Source organism: Poecilia reticulata, chromosome 12 (assembly GCF_904066995.2).
Source record: "Poecilia reticulata chromosome 12, P_reticulata-male-v2, whole genome shotgun sequence".
Classification (NCBI taxonomy): Eukaryota; Metazoa; Chordata; class Actinopteri; order Cyprinodontiformes; family Poeciliidae; genus Poecilia; species Poecilia reticulata.
The window spans coordinates 20,095,379-20,113,123 of record NC_088841.1 but is presented as its reverse complement, the minus strand read 5'-3'; the positions used below and the strand labels follow the sequence as shown (position 1 = coordinate 20,113,123).

Sequence of the window (17,745 nt, the reverse complement as noted above, 5' to 3'; positions counted from 1 at the left end):
AAACAATGCTGAAAGATACATCTGGTAATTTGTGTACCTTTATTTAGTGCAGGAAAAAAAATTGTCTTGATTAAATCAGGTGGAATAATTATTTGCATCTTAAATCATTATTTAAGATAAATACAACTAAAGCATTTCTTTAATTTACATTTGATGATTTTTAGTTGATCAGAGTTTCTAGGGATATTTTTTTACTAATGGATTCTGTTTCATTTGGGTAAACAAAAATGATCCGACAAAAATGCCGATTTCTCTTAGCCAAAAGCAATCAGAGTAAATGGGGATCCATATTTATGTTCCCATCACAGACAATGAGCAGGATAGCAAGGCGGGTTAAAAAAAAAAAAAAACATCTCTAAAGCTAATTTCTTCACAAACCTCATTTGATGTTATCTATATGCTGATGCGAGAAAACGGCTTTTTTCTGTCCAACCATCACCGAGGCAAATGTGTTCAGTTTGTGAATCTCTACTGGGACTTAAACTAGAACTGTGAGCTTTGGTTAGATGAGACTAAATTGCAGCAAATGCTCCAGGGGCATTTGGCATAAAACATAGAAATAACATGTGTAAAAGAAACTCACTCCCACTTCTCTGTGTGGTTTAGGGTCGTTGATGCTGTGAGCTTAACTTTCTTACAAATGCTCAGGGAATCTTGACAGGAGGTTAAGGAGCCATTAGAAATACAAAGACATTTTAAACAAAAATATGGTGAACTTATTTCTATTAAAAAAATGTATGTAGAACAAGTAACCAAAATACATGACCAAATTAAAACAAATAGTCCAGGAGGCACAAAATCAAACTTTGACCATCGTGGTCCACAGATAAGCTGTTGGGCTGTTGAGCTAAAGAAAATGAAATGCAAGAAAGGACACAGGATTCACACAGGATGAGATTGTGCAAACAGACAAATGCTCAATTAAAGGTGTTTTTAAGTTAAAAAGGGAGTTTTACGCACAAAGGTACCAATCATTGTGCAATCTGGTCTTTTTTTTTAACTTTTAAAAACATCATAGCTTTAGATTATTGCTGAAAATGCTGAACAGCTTTAAAATTGTAGTTTCCCCAGATTTTCATAGACTTTACATATTTATAGAATCAGGCAACATTGATTCATCTCTCATCTCCATTTTTTTTAAGTAGCCCTTTTTTTAGAAGACTCCTTCAATCAACTCCAGTCCCAAAAGTTAGATTTACAGTCCTCTATAAGCTCTGTCCTCATAACTGCCAGCAGTAATCAATTTAACCATTAAAAGTAAAACTCTACCAAAGAATCTTTCCGTTTGATACTGAAGCACTCAGCGAAGCTGTTTGTGTCTGCACATATTTCGGTGAAGGAGTTGCACCGTCAAAATAAAGCAAACAGCGACATTGCATCTGCAAAAAAAGACCAGTGGCTGGCCTTTGCCCACCTGACTGCCTCAGGAAAGTAAAAAAAAACACCCAGTTATAAAGACATTGTTGAACTGTTGTCCCTAGACAAATGCTATAAAGACCACACAACATGAACCAACATAGAGAGGTTTTTCTAAACAGCTAGGAACACACAAAATAAAACTGTAATCAAACAATGCCAGTAATGCTGCAAGTTAAAATAGCATTGTTGGGCACATTTATTATATACTTTTGCAAATGCTAATTAATGTCTAACCCCCTCACCCCCACCCTTCAAACTTTTAATCCTTCATTTCTTTTCCTTCATATCCATTTATGCCTCACCGTCCACTGAGAAGGAATCCAGCAACAACCGCCAGCAGAACCAGCGCCAACGTGATGGCCACCGCTATTATGGAAGCCTGAGCACGCTCACTGGTGGCAGTTACTGCCAAAAGAAAAAGATGTGAGATTAGACACACGCGGTAAGCACACAAAGCTGCACCTGGCACCTATTGTTGATTGCATTGTCGCGCTCCCATCTCTGATGTACTCACAGTAAGGGCTCGTCTGGAATTCAAAACGTCGGCTAAATGCGCCGTAGCCTGCTGAGGTCCTGGCTCGTACCTGCGACGCATCATCAAGAATCATTTGCATCATTGTAAACATTTCCATATTCATGTTTGCTTTACTCATTTTGAATTTGACCCTGTGTAAGCGATTTAAATCAGGTGCTATTTTTTGCAATCTATCCCTATAACAACATCTGTTTTGTTTTCATTGCATTGCTTTGCGAAACTATTCATATAACTTTTACTTTAAAAACTCTAAAATTACAACCACAAACTTTTATGTATTTTATCTGGATTTTAAGATATTTATAGCTCAGGTGCAAACATCAGTTGAATGGACAACTTAACTCTTCATAGGCATATCTAAAAATCTGGCCTTTAAGAAATGAACACAGTGCATTTAGTCACTTCTATTGTGTAATTCAGACAAGATGCACAGCAAAAAGTTCTTATCAAATTAGCCCAAAAACAATTTTACAATCTGCAGGCAAAATTCCAAGCAGAGAATGGTCCTGTTTAAGTCCAGACCTAAATCAAATTGAGAACCAAAGCAAGACGTCCAATATGACTGATATTGAGCTACTTTTCTCAGGAGGAAATGGGATAAAATTTGAACTTCTTTATGTGCATAAAGTACATTTAACAATGTGGTTCTAACATGACAAAATGCAGAGAAGGTCAAGAGGTAATAGTACCCAAAAAAAAGTCTAATTATCTTTTTTTTATTATCATTTGAAGGTATTACCTGAAAGATGTAGACTGACGAAGGTTTCAGGCCTTCCACCACCATTTCTGTTTCTTTTGATTTTATTATGGTATAACTGGAGTCCTGCTCCTGTAGCAGCGGCAGAGAAAAGAAATTAAATCCACCTCATTAGCTTTTAATCTCTCAGCATGGTGGGCAGTATGACATTCATCTACAAGCATTTGTTTTTCCATCCAGATTTTTGATCATTTATGTGCTTAGGACACCTGTGACGTGTGTGTGTGTGTGTGTGTGTGTGTGTGTGTGTGTGTGTGTGTGTGTGTGTGTGTGTGTGTGTGTGTGTGTGTGTGTGTGTGGTAAATGTGTTTTAATCCCTGTGTGCAAGCATCGGTTTCCAAGCTGAAACCACATCAGGTTTAAACACAACTAAATGCTCCTTCCATTAAGCCTGAGGCCATTAGCCGACCACTGACCACAAACTGCACTGTGTTCTCATGTGAACCTTTAGTCTGACCTTCCATAAAAGAAGACATTAGAGCCAAGCAGAAGGAAAAGAGGAAGGGCACAAGAGAAACAGTGATACGGATGAAAGCATCGTATTGCTGTGCTGACCTTAATCCAGTGGAAAAAAAACAAAAACATATGCATCATCAAAAAAGTCAAACTGGTCAAGAAAACCTTTATATATACTAAGCTACTGTGTTGGTTAACACACGGCGATTCTGATATAAACTGCTATTTTAGCAAAGATGTTTTGCCGTTCCAAAAGCCAGTTTCTGAAGTCCATTTTTGTGGACATGCTTAAAAATTCAGTTTTTTAAACAAGGAATTCACATTCAGTCAGAAATCTTCAACTGAAAAAGCAAAAGCAAAACGGGAATCAAATGTTTTCAATTTGCCCGCAGCAATGTGCAGCCCCCCTTTTGTGCTTTTAAATCATAAGAGAAAGGCATGAAATAGAAAAAATGCAGCTATTTCCAAGAATAAAACATTTCACAACACCAGAAAACTTAAATTTGTACTTTGCAATGATTTCAGTGACATGATTGACATTCATGCAACTTACATCATTAAACTAAACACCAACCCAAAAGTCTTCCACTCTAAAAAAGTTTTCAATCTCAGAAAAGAGAAGCCAAGGAATAAATAAATTGTTCACCCTTACCTTTTCAAAATACTTGATCTCGTACTCGAGGATGATGCCGTTGGGCCGGTCGGGTTCTGCCCATGAAAGGGCGATGCTGCTCTTTCCTGTGTGGCCTTTTCTCACTACACTTACCGGGGACGGTGCTGCAAACACAGACATATACTGTTACGTTATATTACAACAGTTCACAAATATTATATTGCCTTTCATTATTTGTAACCCACTATAGCAGATTGATGACAGTCAATGCAAAAAAATGATCGTTTCGTGGCCTGGCTTTGACATAACTGAAAACAATTCAAGCCTCCATAAATTTCAAACAAGAACTGAGCAAAGTTGCCAAGACATTAAGTAGAAAAAACTAAAACATTTTACAGAATTCTAAATTTCATTACTTCTTAAAACAGGAGGATTCTGCTTTATGTTGTTCCTGCAGGTTTCTTACCAAAAAGCCTCCTGGAATCCAGAATTGTTTGAGGTTTTCCTCCTCGGTCCACTGAGTTCTAATTTAACCAGAGATATTGGTTCTGAAAGCAGATTTACTGCTTAAGGATGTTTACAAGCTGAGTACACCTGTATCTAATTATATACTCCCTTTATATCTTGAAATGGAGCAGGTGCATTTTGATGAGACCAGAAAGTCAATTCAGCTCCTGCTCACGTCTAGGTGAGACCGTCTCCTGAAGCTACAAAACCTGGCAACCCCTAGAATTTATTGGATGCCGTCAAACTTTCAAGACGGAAACTTAAACAAAAAAATAAAAATAAAATAAACCCAAAAACGATTCCTTTATGATTTCACTTTCGATTATTGCTTTTGAGAACAGGTATTGTTTCTATTTTGAGGCGAAGTCAGCAGCCAAGTTGTGCGAGTTTCCATCAATCTTGGAGCCATCCGGTTGTAACCCGAGCTGTTCGGCCGTCTCTCAGAGGGACAGTTGGAGAGTTTCTGACACATAAAGAGCTTTTAACCAGGCAAAATGCTCCCTCAGGCAACATCTTGGTGGCGTCCGAGTGTGAGCATACGTGCATGCTCCCGTGCGCGTGCAGTGCCTGTCTCCTGCACAAATGCTAAACAGCGTTTGGATTTCAATAGCCTCAGCAGAACTCCACAGGGAATAAATCATTGCTACAAACACAGTAACTAAATCCTGAGTGGATGGTTGCACAGAAGTGTTATCTGCAACATCTTAAAAGCCTGAAACTAGAGACCACATCACACACGCACACACACACACACACACCCACACACACCCACACGCACACACACACTTTCACTGCTTAAATGGAATAAAGGCAGGGGTTCAGTAATGACTATTTTCCCAGAAGCATCATGATCAACGCTACACCAAAAAAGTTTAACTCCTGCAAAAATGGATGCAGTGTTCAGTGCTGTCATAAGTGATTACAGTTGATTATAGTCAATAATCAAATGTAAAATCCTTTATTCAGGACTGAATAAAGGATTAAAGATGTATTTTCTTAGGTTTTGGCAGTGGTAGCCTCTAGTCAAGAGTAGCTGGACAGGAAGCAGTGCAAAGAGAAAAGGGGAAGACGTGCAGTAAGATACCCGGGGCTGGGAACTGAACATGCAACATCTACGCCGAGGAGTGTAGCCTGAGCATACGGTTTGCCCCTCTACTGGTGAGCCACGTCATGCTGCAGTACGGACAGATTTTTAAAAAAATGCCACATTAATTGCTCCAAGGTGCATATCTATTACTGCATTTATTGCAGAATAGATCAAATATTGGAGTATTTGATCAAACAATGGCATAATGCTTGAAGCAGACGCCAGACGTTTGCAACTTTAAGTCATACTTTTGGTTGCTTTTATGCTGGGGACTTCGTGTTTGCTTTATAAAGAAATATTTCACACCAAGACAAAACATTATACCAGGGAATCTCAAATTGCATATAAACAGATGTAATCATCAAATTTACCAGATCAACTCAAGTTTATACATTTGGCTAAAGCTTGTTTTGGAAACCTGCTGCCATTGTTGTCTGCAGTGGCAAGTGAGCAGTGTACTGACTCTGTGGCGATATTCTAGAGCCAAATACAGGAAAATAGAAAACATGCATACATTTAGAGCAATTATCTTTATGATGCACTGCATCCATAATAGCAGGGAGTTAATTGTTCACCAATCTTTGGTACTTAAAAAGGATTCAACCATCAAATGTTATCGACTAAGTATATTCCTTAACTCCTCTTTTGTTATTTCTCTTAGTCTTTCATGTACACACACATTTCAACTGTATAAAAAATGTTTGTTTGACACCAGAAGACATCAAAGTGGATTCAGTCTGTTTTTGTGAACATCAACCGTCACGTTCTGAAGGTTGATGTGCCCTCTTTATATGCGTCAGCAATTTATACTTCAGATTTAGCAGCTCTGGTTTTAGCAACAAAAATATGATGTTTACCTCTATCTTGTTGCAGTGTGTGTTTCGAAAGAGCGAGAGTGGAAAGGAGGTTGGGCAACGAGTATTTTGTTAGGCCATGTGGCAGTGAGTAAGCAGGAAAGTAATGTAGTGATTATTTCATAGTGTCACAAGGGGAAGGAAAAATATATAATACAGGTAAATATAGTTTTTTTGGCCAAAACAGCAAAACTGATATCTAAAATTGGCCCAGACTTTCATAATTTAAACATTAGCTAAATTAATTTGCATAAACTGTAAAGTACTTTAATTAGAGATGCATACAGAAATAGACCCAAAATCAGAATAAATTGATTTTAAGCTGAATACAATCTTTTCCACCGAGTCATCACCTCTTATTTACAGGCTGCAGGACAAGAAAACTGGTTGTGGAAGTCGTTACTCAACTCTTTTTATTACTAGGAGAAATTAATTTGTAATATATCCATAAAGTTTAAAAATTAAAAACAGCTAAAATCAGTCTTGGCAGGTCAGAGTTTTACAAATATGCTTGTCAGAAATCACGCTCACCAAACCTCTGATCGTTGCAGTAATTTTAATATGGGTTTTTAGTGGGAAATGCAGAAGAGTAACAGGCGAGAGAAGATTTGGACAGGTTTGAAAATTATATTGAGGGAAGTGAAAAAAAAAATGACTGAGAAACGAAATATTAGTGAGAAGATGAGTAGGAGACCTGCTAAAAAAGTGTTGGCAGGGCCCAAGCAACACATTTATTTTAGCAGCAGAGAAGACAGCGTGAAGAAGCATCTTTGCTTAAACACTTCCACTCCCCGTTCAACCTGCTAATGAGCAACTTCAGAACAGTAACGCAGAGCACGAATGTGCTTCAGCGACTGCCGTGATGTCATAATGGCAGCCATAATACTAGTTTTCTCTTTGTCCTAAGCCTCGTGGCGATAATATTTTTGTCTTAAAGAGAGATGTTGGAAGCGAGTGAGAAACCACTTCAGAGGATGAGTACATGCCCTTCTCCGGATAAGCACATTATTACATGGCCGAACGTAACCCTGTCAGACTTGTATCTGTCTGCACCATCGCAAAAATCAATGCGGGCCTTAGACTAACTGGTTTATTATTTTTTAATGATTCTTGGAGAATGTCAGAAAGATAGGGGGACAATAAATCAGAGAGGAGGGTGGGGGAAGCCTTTATTAGAAATCATGATTTAACCTTATCCCTGCCTGCTCCGTGGTGATAATCTCAAACTAGGAGTGTATAGCAGCTACATGGCCACCATTTAATGCGTTTGTCAATTAAATGCGTGTTGGAGTTGTTAAGGGAAGGTTTACATGGAAGAAATTTTTTTTTCTTCTTCAAATTAAACATGAAAAAGTACCAATAACATACTCGTGTATATCCTCCAGCTACTGTTGTATGTTTTGTCTGCAATGCTATCTCAACAGTGAAGACATCATGTTTTTATATCTGTAGTTATATACAGATGAAACATGATATACTTAAACTATAAAAGAGTTTTTTTACCGCAGTAAGATCAAATATGACCACATTTCCCATTTTAAGACCAGTTAGTCTTGTCAATTTATTCTAAAATAATGACAAAAATATGTTCAAACATTCTTCAAATTGATAAGTTTACCCAGATTTTCTTTGGTTTGGTAGAATTGTCTTTGTAGTAGAAATGCATTTTAAACTTGATAACTTTGACCAAACATTTCGGGTATTTTTCCACAAGCTTCTCAATCATTAGTAGATTTTTGGGTCGTCCCATCAGATAGAATTAGTGTGTAACAGGGTTAGATTGGTAAGGAATGATGCTTGCACACACATTTACAGTCCACAAACAAGTGTAAAGGATTAAGATCAGGGCTTTGTATTGGTCATTCTTAGAAGATATCTCCCTTTTGAACCATTTTGTAAACAATTTGGCCTTCTTAAAATTAGTGTTCTTAAAGTCACCCATTTGTTCTCAAGCTTCAATTTAGATGTGGCTTCCATCTTTTCTCAAGATGCCACTTAGTTTGTGAAGTAAAAAAAAAAACAAAAACAAAAAAAAAAACATGCTGCCGCCACCCACATACTTCAGAACTGGAGAGGGATTCTGAAATCCCTGCATCTCTGGCTCTGGCTTTGCATACAAACTAAATAAAGCAGTGGTAGACATTGTGTCACCAACTTCAGCCTCGCAACTGAAAATCTAATTATTTCTTCAACATTCACCTGTACCTGCGTTCCAAAATGATAGGAAAACCCCCTTAACATTGTTATCGCACAGAGCAATGCTGTGTGAGACGGTTTGCAGCAGTGCACAAAACATTACACACACTGCTGCCATCAGGTGATTTGGGTAGCAGACACAGGAGAAACAGAGGAAACAACACATGTGGCACACAGTGTACCGCAAGAGGCTCCCAGCAGTCTGGCTCACGCACTGCATTTTGCAGTTGCTAATGACATCCTACACAAAATCCTAATATTGGCTGTCTTGCCCCATTTGCATTTAAAAAGAAATGTATTAAGATCTGTACATATTTATACGTTTCAGATCAGCCAAAATTTAACTCAGATTCTGCCTTTCTAAATTGCTTAAAGACAGTAATGTGAAATGAATGTGAATTTGAAGGTACAGTTGCATTGCAACGTCAGTGGCAAAAGAAAGGTTTCGTCTCTTTAAACAGTGTATGCATATATCTGGCTTCAATCGTTTATTTTTCTCTGCCAGCTCACTAAAGTTGAAGAAACGAGGCAGCACTGAAACTGCAACCAAGGCCAAAATAAGATGATTGCTCATCTAAAAGGCTTAAGGCTTAACTGGGTTGTCAACTTTTCCTTTGCTTCCAGAAACGCCAAGTAAAAAAAAAAAAAAAAAAAAAAAAAGACTCACACAGGCAGCAGCAACTTTATCTACTAACAAAAATTTGCTCCCTTACATATGTTTTGATTTTGTACAGTCTCCCATCCAATACAATCCCTCTTCGCATTCTGTATGGAAGCCAACAACAAACACGCAGCTACAGCAGGAGGAAATGCACTGTCAACAAGCAGAGGCAATGCATCACAATTTATGTGATGAATAGCCAGCAACAGCTTAACTCATGTACCAGTACATTTTTACACAATGGCCCTACATTTTATGAACATTACACAAATAACCCAAAATAAAGATGGTAAATTAGAAGGATTTTTTGCGTGATTATCTCACATAATTTAGAATAATTACAACTGTGGGTTGTGAGAGATAAATAACAATTTCAAATAATTTTACTTGCATTCCAAAGCCAGTTTTGGGCCATACATTTGGATTAAACAAGCAGGTTTTGCTCACATGGAGATTTTTTTTTAAAATGTCCAGCAGGGATCTAGTCACTTTGGCACATTGTTACCAGAGTGCCAAATACACATGGGCTGGTATGAGACTCTCACAGGAAAATAGCATAGTACCAAAATATGTAGGTTTTCATACATTTTTTTAAACAAAAAATACAAGGTGTGAAATTACTAAAACTGTGGGAACTTCCTCAACCGAGTAACGTTTGTTTTATTTATTAAAAACTGGATACAAAATAAATCCAAGTTCAATACTAAAGAGCAAGATGTTTCTAAAACAGATTCCAAAAGCAACAAGACGCTTTTTTCTCATTTGTTCTTTGTTTTGTGACCTTTCCTTCTATCAAAGTCCTCCACATCAATTCTCCAATTTGTCCCCTTGGCCTCTACCTCGTCATGTCTCTCTCTTCCCTCCCCAACTTTTCACATTCCTCAATCACCTCCTCGCGACAACACTTTATTATGCAGCAAGACTTCAGAGATGCTGTGAAATCGGCTATTTCATGGTTTTCTTATCACATGCGACACTGTGCACACATCAAACAGCAGGTCCTCCAAGTCTTCCCAGCAGTCGGAGTGTTTCTCGCTCCTATGTCCCTCAGGAGTTCTGTCTCGATGCTTTCTACCACCACCAAAAACACAACAAGCACACAGACTGAACGCAAAAATGTTGCCGTGTGCTCCGTGCAGTGATCAAGGTGCTCACAAGGTAATTACTCTCGAGTCAAAGGCTGGTAGATCAGAGGCAGTTAAACCTCTCATTACGAACGTCGCTACAGGTGTGATGTTATATTTAATAGGACGGGTTTTAGTGGCATCAAAGTGACAGCAGTAATTGATGTTTCTCCATCTGATGGTGCTGCAATGCTTTTATAGTTTCAAAGATGCAGAGATACAGACAAACTACAATCACCAACTGAACCCCGTTTTTGGGGGATTTTTATACGGATCACACACTTAAAGAAGGGCAGAATTTCGAAACGGAAAATAACAATTACAAATATTTGCTACATAATTTTTTACAAATAAAATTCTGAAAAATGATTACTGTTCTCCTCCTCCGTCTTCCCAGTCTTCAGAAGTGTGTTTCTACCACTTTTGGATATTTAGAACTGAAATTTGTGGCAACTATTACTTGCAAATAAAAAAAAAAATTTCATAAATATTCCGAACTAAGACATTTCATTGAAATGCTGACAACATAAATCGTTCTTGTCCTGCTGTTTGGTGAACCTCCAGTAAACTCTCACTTTTTGTAGTCCTTTGAATTCGTCCATCTTCCCATCATTCTGATCAGATTGATTTTTTTATACCAATAAAAAAACCTTCCCACAGCATAAAGCCACTCCCACCATGTTGTACAATTAGGATGAGTTGAAGGTTGTGTGCTACGTTTTATTTTCCTCTGTAAGCATGCCAAAATGCTCGTCAAGTTCAAGTAGTGTCAACACTTCAGCAAGGTGACGCATTTTACACAAAGAAAATAATGCACGCTTCCAATACAGTCCTTATAAAGTAATGTAATGAGGGGGGAAAAAGATAGCAGGAAGCGGTCGTAGCATTAGTGAATATAGCTGATTGTTGCACTTTTTTTCTACAAGCACTTGCCTCACAGCTGGCTGTGCAGACAATTTTATTTTCCAGCTCACACAGCATAGTTTGTTTTGATTAAAACTGACTTGAGGGGCTTACCTTGTGTTATTGATCCCAAAGTGAGAATCTGTTCACTTTACTGATCCTGATTGGTTTTTGCCCTTCAACAAAAATATTAAAGTCCAGTTTAGAAAGAGGAGTCATACCATCTCAATATTTTATTTCCTCTGCTCTCATTTCCCTTTGTTGTAGTTTGCACACTGCCGCCCTGCCCTCATATGTATATATTTTTGCAACAAAAATATTTTATTTTTTGCAAATTTGTTGCAAAAAATATTTGGTGCAACTTCAAAACTTACTTGCAATATTGAACACATGAGTAATGCACATGGTTAATAAGTATACATGTATTCAATGAAAATTAAGGTATGTATTTTGGCAACGTTGTAACCTTTTTCATTTTCTGTACAACTACTAACAAACCTGCAGCATCGACAAATTTGGTCTGTTGATTTTGAAGGTGGCGTTTGATGAAATGTAATGATTGTGGCTTGTTTCACAATTGGTGCCTCTGTGATGTTTTTATGGTGTAAAGCACTTTGAACTGTCGTATTGCTGAAAAACCCCCCAACAAAAACAAAACATAAATGACTGAATACTATTTTTCCATTAAATAAGACTGACTAAACAGGCTAATCTTCAAGGAAGATACCTTTTAATTTAAAGTAGTCAGTGATCAGCGTTGGGCAATTTTCACTCAGTCAGCTTTGATCAGTCCTAAACAAGTCCTAAACAAAAACATGTGCTTTTTTTCTTCCATCCGTTAAATTCTCCTATCTGGATCAAAACTGACCATAAAACTGTGAATGATGTTGCACTATTTTGAGGAAAAAACTGATAAAAAGATAAAAAGTTTGATTCATGTGCTTTGATGCATATCTAGGGTTTATCTCAAGTTCACTTAAGAAATCTGAATGTCTTAAACACAATTGTTCTGACTTTAAAAGCTCGTGATTTTAAAACAATTCAGCGCCATATCAGGTTACCAACCGCAGCTCTAGCCTAACCCACCCATTGCCAAAGAGCAGCGCAATTTATCTGCCTGCGGCTCCTGAGTGTAATCTAACTTAATCCCAAATCTCCATTTGGTCGTGTGATTGGCTAATCCAGCTACAACTTCAATAACCTGAAATTGAGTTTTATAGCCCGGTGTAATCCACTCAGTTCGCTGACAGCCGTAGTGACGAGACATTTAGAGGACTGTCAGCAGCCTTGACTGTTAGACAGCCATCTGCCTCCGTCTCTATCTGTAGGCATCCGCCTTCAACACATACCATATCTGTTATCTGCCCTTTTACAACCACTACGACTCCTACTGAGGCTGCTAGTAATACTACCTACTGTTCTTTGAATCCCAGCATGCCATCTGTTCAGCAAAACGCAGCAGACCCTATCCTTCAACGCAGTTTGTTTTTTTTTTTTTTCTTTCGCTTTTCCTCCAGATGGAAGCCTAGGGGAGGAGAACTGTAATCTCATGTCTCTCTCGTTTCATTACGATGTGAGCTAACCAGATCATTATAAGCAAATAAAAGCTACACAAGTGCATACCTCCTATAAATATGATAATGTGTTACCAAAGCAAATATGAGCTCTGCTTTTCATTTAAAAAGAAAGGAGCCCTAAAGCAGCTATGACACAATATAAACATACATTTATATGCACTGGAAAAAACCTCGACCTGTTTTTGCCGAGTCTGACATTAAATCACACTAAACTTCCTGGGGCCTGCTAGCATTACCAAAAATAACTTATATTTGCTAAATGCCAAAGCAATGAGAGCTGCAATGCGATAAAGATTTTGCAACCTTTCAGTCGTTAATAACATTTCCTCATTTATTTATTTTTATTTTATTTAAAGTTATGGCTTGGGTAAAGCTTTTGGTTCTTTCCTCTTAATGCCATTGGGAAGTATATGATACTGCCACCACTGTACTTTAAAGGTGGGGTAGTGTTGAAAGGGTTGGAAGCCTCCTCCTTTCTCATTTAAATACAAAAACAGTGATTGTGGCCAAACAAATATTTGGTCCTAACCAAGTCTGACTAGACTTTTATCAGACCACTGAAAACTATATTCAGACTTTTTTTTTATTATTTGTTTTTGGAGAAATTGCTTTTACACTATTTGACCCTCTTAGCCATTCATTCTCCTGATGTCTTGGTGTCACAAGGAAACATGTCTATGGTTTTCACCTAAATACACCTAAAAGTGTAAAGTTTTGAATTAACTTTAAATTAGAAGCATACAAAATCCATGAAATCATTTTCTAAGATTATCTAGATTGTTCAAAGGCATAAAAAATAGCAAAAATTAAAAAATAAAATAAAATTCTGTCTCATTATTCTTGCACTTAAACATAAATCCTTTTGGCAATGCTGACACCAAGCAAAAAAAGTGCAGCCTGGGTAAGTGGGTAAGCAAATGTCACATCAATGCAATGCTTCTTTCCATTGTCCGACATCAGGGTGGTCTATTGGGTTTAGCCACTTTACTAGACATTTGGTCAGGAGTGTGTACATAAAGTATTTAGCTTCCTACGGTTAACAAACTGCTTTATCACAATGATTTATCACTGCTGGCATGAAAGCAGCATAACACCTGCTACCGCACACAGAACCCATACACACGACAGCTTGCAAATCAGGAACATTCATTATGCCACAGACTTCTGTGAATCTTGTTTATGGAATGTTTCTCCCCCAAATGAAGGGACCAAGCTGTTTTTTTGATGACATATCGGACAGCAAGGGATTTTTTTGTTGTTGTTGCTGTTGATAACAGGGACAGTACATAAGCGAAAATTAATACAGCGACAGATCTGTTGGACAAATACTGTGATAATTTGATCATCTGGAGTCTTTGTTTTCACACTCGGCTATTTGTTCCTGGAAGCAGACATGCTGATCTGCGTTGGCTGATTAGACAGAAGATTAAAAAAATGCTTGGCAACAAGTAATAATGTTCTGTTCTACAGGAAAAAGTATCATCACGGCTAATGTTCTTTCAATAACTGTACTTGTATGAAAAAGCCGATTGTACCAGACGAACTGGAACGTAAACTGCACATGTACAGTCTGACAATGCTCAGTAATCACGACAGAAATGAGGTGCAACATACCTGCCTGATTGGTTGTCACATTAAGTGTCACATACTGCTTTGCATGGTCTTTGGCAAGCTCAGACACCCCATTGATGGCCTCCAACAGGAAGCTGTAGTTGGTGTGCGACTGGAGGTCAGCCACCATCACCGAGGTGTTCGAGAGACCAAGCCTGCGTGGCAGAAACCGCACGTTGGGGCCACACTCCTCCAGTCCTCTGCCGTCTGGTAAAACACGTCTGCACAGGATGTTGTAGCGGATGTCCTTCCTGCCACCTGTCTCCACTGGAATGGACCACTCCAAAAAGACACTGGTTTCATTGACGTTGGAAATTGCATTCCGTGGTGCAGAGGGAGGGCCTAAAAAAAACAAAAAAACAATTTAAATACATCACAAAAAAACAATTGGTTATCTATCAGATGGCTATCATGAGTTAGCCATCTGATTAATTAAAAACTGCAGGAAAGAGTATCAAATATAGAGTATCAATATGCTAAGGATTAAAGAGGATAGTTATTTAAAACTGACGAGACTTTTACAAATGAAACCGAACTCCCAATACATATAGTCTATTTGAATCTGTCAGGTGCACCAAAAGCAAGATGCACGATTGCATTTTATACAGATATTTTAAAACATTGAATGATCAATGTTTTCTCCATCTGAAGTTACTCTAACCCGGTGCAGATCACTGCTGGTCAGCTGGTGTAGATAACATTCTCAAAATTGTGTCAAAACTTGTCAAAATTTTGACACGTCTCATAAGTGTCAAAATTTCAAAATACACCATCAGATGGAGTATTTGTCAAAAACTGTTTGTCTAAGTTAAATAGTGTGGAACCGTAGTAGAACATCAGATATCAGTCCACACATGGTGTCCCACATTACAAGTAAATTTGTGGAAACAAAATAGGTGTTAAATCCTTACGTGTGCAGGCCATACTAGGAGGGTCAGAGTCGATCTTATAATATCCATCTTCACAGCTACAGGCCGTGGCCCCCATCTGTCTGGCCACACTGTGGGGTGGACATTTACTGCAGGCTGAAGACTCCAGCTGTGAGCGGTAAAACCCCATTTTGCACACTGAAAGACAGAAAAGGTTTAGCATGGGAAGTTCGGTGAAGGAAAAATGAGACGAGGAGGAGACTTCAAAACAGTAAAGAGTAGGCAGACCCAGGTAGAGACGCCAGATTAAAAGAAGAGTATAAATGTAAAACAGTCTGTTTTTACCCCTTAAGTTTTTTAGTTGGAATTTTAAGGTTTTCTTTCATTAGAGATAAAAAGGGTAGAGTATGAAAAGGAAACAAGGATTTGTCTCACTTCTACCTCTGTTTCTTTTGAAGTCAGATTTCTTCTCATGTTACTCTTGGGATTATTGTTTTAGTGAACCCACACAGCCTTGTCACACTATTCCTGTTATATTGTCTTCATCAAAAAAGTAAGGCATTTCCCTTACAGTTGTTTTTTTCCCCACCCTATTTCAAAGGCTTCAGTTCAGCGATATACAAGTTGCACCTGTCAAATTGTTTGCACTTACATCTGCTGCACAATTATGGGTCCCTGTGTGAAGCACACACAGAACAAACAAACACCAAGCAAAGAAACAGCATACTGCTCGCCTTAAAAAAAAAATCACACACCCAATGGTTGATCTAAGTGGGGCAGATAGACAGGGGGACTATGCAGTTAGAATTACAACACCCAGGAATACATCAACAATCTGTTGCCATGGCTTCAACCTCAGGTCCATCAATCACTGACTTTTTAGCTTCTTCCTGATATTGGAGGCTTACCCAGACAGACGTACAAAAAACAAAAACAACTAGACAGGAAAAGGTTGTCCACAGATATTTTGCAAGACAAAGTGTTGCATAATATGCTAATTGAATTTATTCATATTAGAGGGCAATAGATTATTAACTTCAAAATCTTTTTTTTTAACCATTCATAAACTGTGACTTAAAATGGCTCTCACTGTAGTTCACTGGAATCTAAAATGTTTTAAATGACTAACTGTTTCCGTGCTGAACGATGCCAATGACTTTGCTGCTAATCCTAATCTTAAACTTCAGATCAGGCCTTAACATTTTGCTTTTGATACATTTTCGTATTTTCACATCGTTTTACAGGTCTAACTGAAATTAAATTTAAGTGAAATTGATTTGGCTAGTGGTGTTAACCATTATTGAGTCATTGTTGAGGCTGGCTTGGGCAGCTTTTTTTACCCTTAGCAATTGAAGTTATTAAAAATATATACATTTGGCATTTAGTCTGCTTATTTTTGTCTGAAATTCACCATTACTTAGAGACATTTGAGTTAGACACAAAAGCTAAAAGTTGAAGAAATCTGTACCAGGGGACATATTTTTCACATAGCATTGTAGTAATTATCACAGAGGTGAAGTAAGTGGTGAGCTATGCGTTTTCTTTCTTTGTCCACAGAATTAAAGACTTGTTTGACCAGTGTTGTTTTTGTGTAGCTGTTATGAAGCAGTCAGCACCTACATAATATAATGTCTGGTTTGAAGACAGCAAAATAAAGACAAGGAGAGGAAAAACACAATGTTGAAAGTGAAATGGGACAGGAAGAGATAGAGGCCAGGTTTATAAGAATGAGACATGAGGGACACAAAAGAAGGGGAAAAAAAGAAGACAATGGAGGATTGGTGGGATTGTGGGTGTGCATGTGTGTGTGTAAGTCGTTAGGCAGCAGTGCCTCTGATTCACCTTGACGGAACCTTGGTCTGTTGTCATGGAACATTACTCTTGAAAAATTCTCCCTCTGCCCTGGATCACTCCGAGTCTCACCTCGAAATCTCTCTCCAGCACACACACACACACGCACGCACACCCCTGCACGCGCGCACACACACTGGAGAACAAGGCTTTCATAAGAAAAATTGTTTGATATTTGGCAAAGCCATCAAACCCTGATGGACATTGATGATGAAACTAGAACAACTGAATGAATGTTATAGTGATGGTTAAATTCAATTTGAACTTGGTATTTCATAAAGTCATATGTATTTCAATAGCACTTTAAGATGTTCATGTCCATTTTAGAGTAGTTGGACTCCAATGTCAATTACCATAACGAAGTTGGTACCTCTGCCTTTTTCAGGACAGAAAAATATTTTTTGTTCATTCTGGAAAACCTGATTTTCGCCCAACATTACATACATCCCACAATGTGTATAATACACACACATAAACACACACTTATGTATAACTTATCTGCATATTGACCCCCCCAGACCTCCTACAAACACCCATTGTATTCCTCATTGAAAGCTGCCTCGATTCATGAAAATAAATGTATGTGCCAGTAAGGTCCAGCTTCATACCATCCACAGTCTGAAGCAAATAAAAAACACGGCCATTTATGGCTTCAAAGAATGGGGACATTTATTACTATTGTAAAACTCACTTCGACCATTTTAAAATCCCCAGAGGCCAGTCAA

At 38.1% G+C, this 17,745-nt stretch overlaps 1 protein-coding gene across 1 annotated transcript in view; it reads right to left on the bottom strand.

The window, feature by feature from the left end:
• The window catches only part of epha5 (EPH receptor A5), a 68,656-nt gene that overhangs the window by 18,972 nt on the left and 31,939 nt on the right, over positions 1-17,745 (bottom strand). Inside the window, exons 4-9 of the mRNA XM_008423865.3 lie at positions 15,212-15,367; positions 14,304-14,642; positions 3,820-3,944; positions 2,694-2,783; positions 1,934-2,003; positions 1,722-1,824 (exon numbers count right to left, since the gene is read on the bottom strand). Of these exons, the coding sequence (XP_008422087.1) occupies positions 1,722-1,824; positions 1,934-2,003; positions 2,694-2,783; positions 3,820-3,944; positions 14,304-14,642; positions 15,212-15,367 (883 nt within the window). The remainder of the gene's footprint in view (positions 1-1,721; positions 1,825-1,933; positions 2,004-2,693; positions 2,784-3,819; positions 3,945-14,303; positions 14,643-15,211; positions 15,368-17,745) is intronic.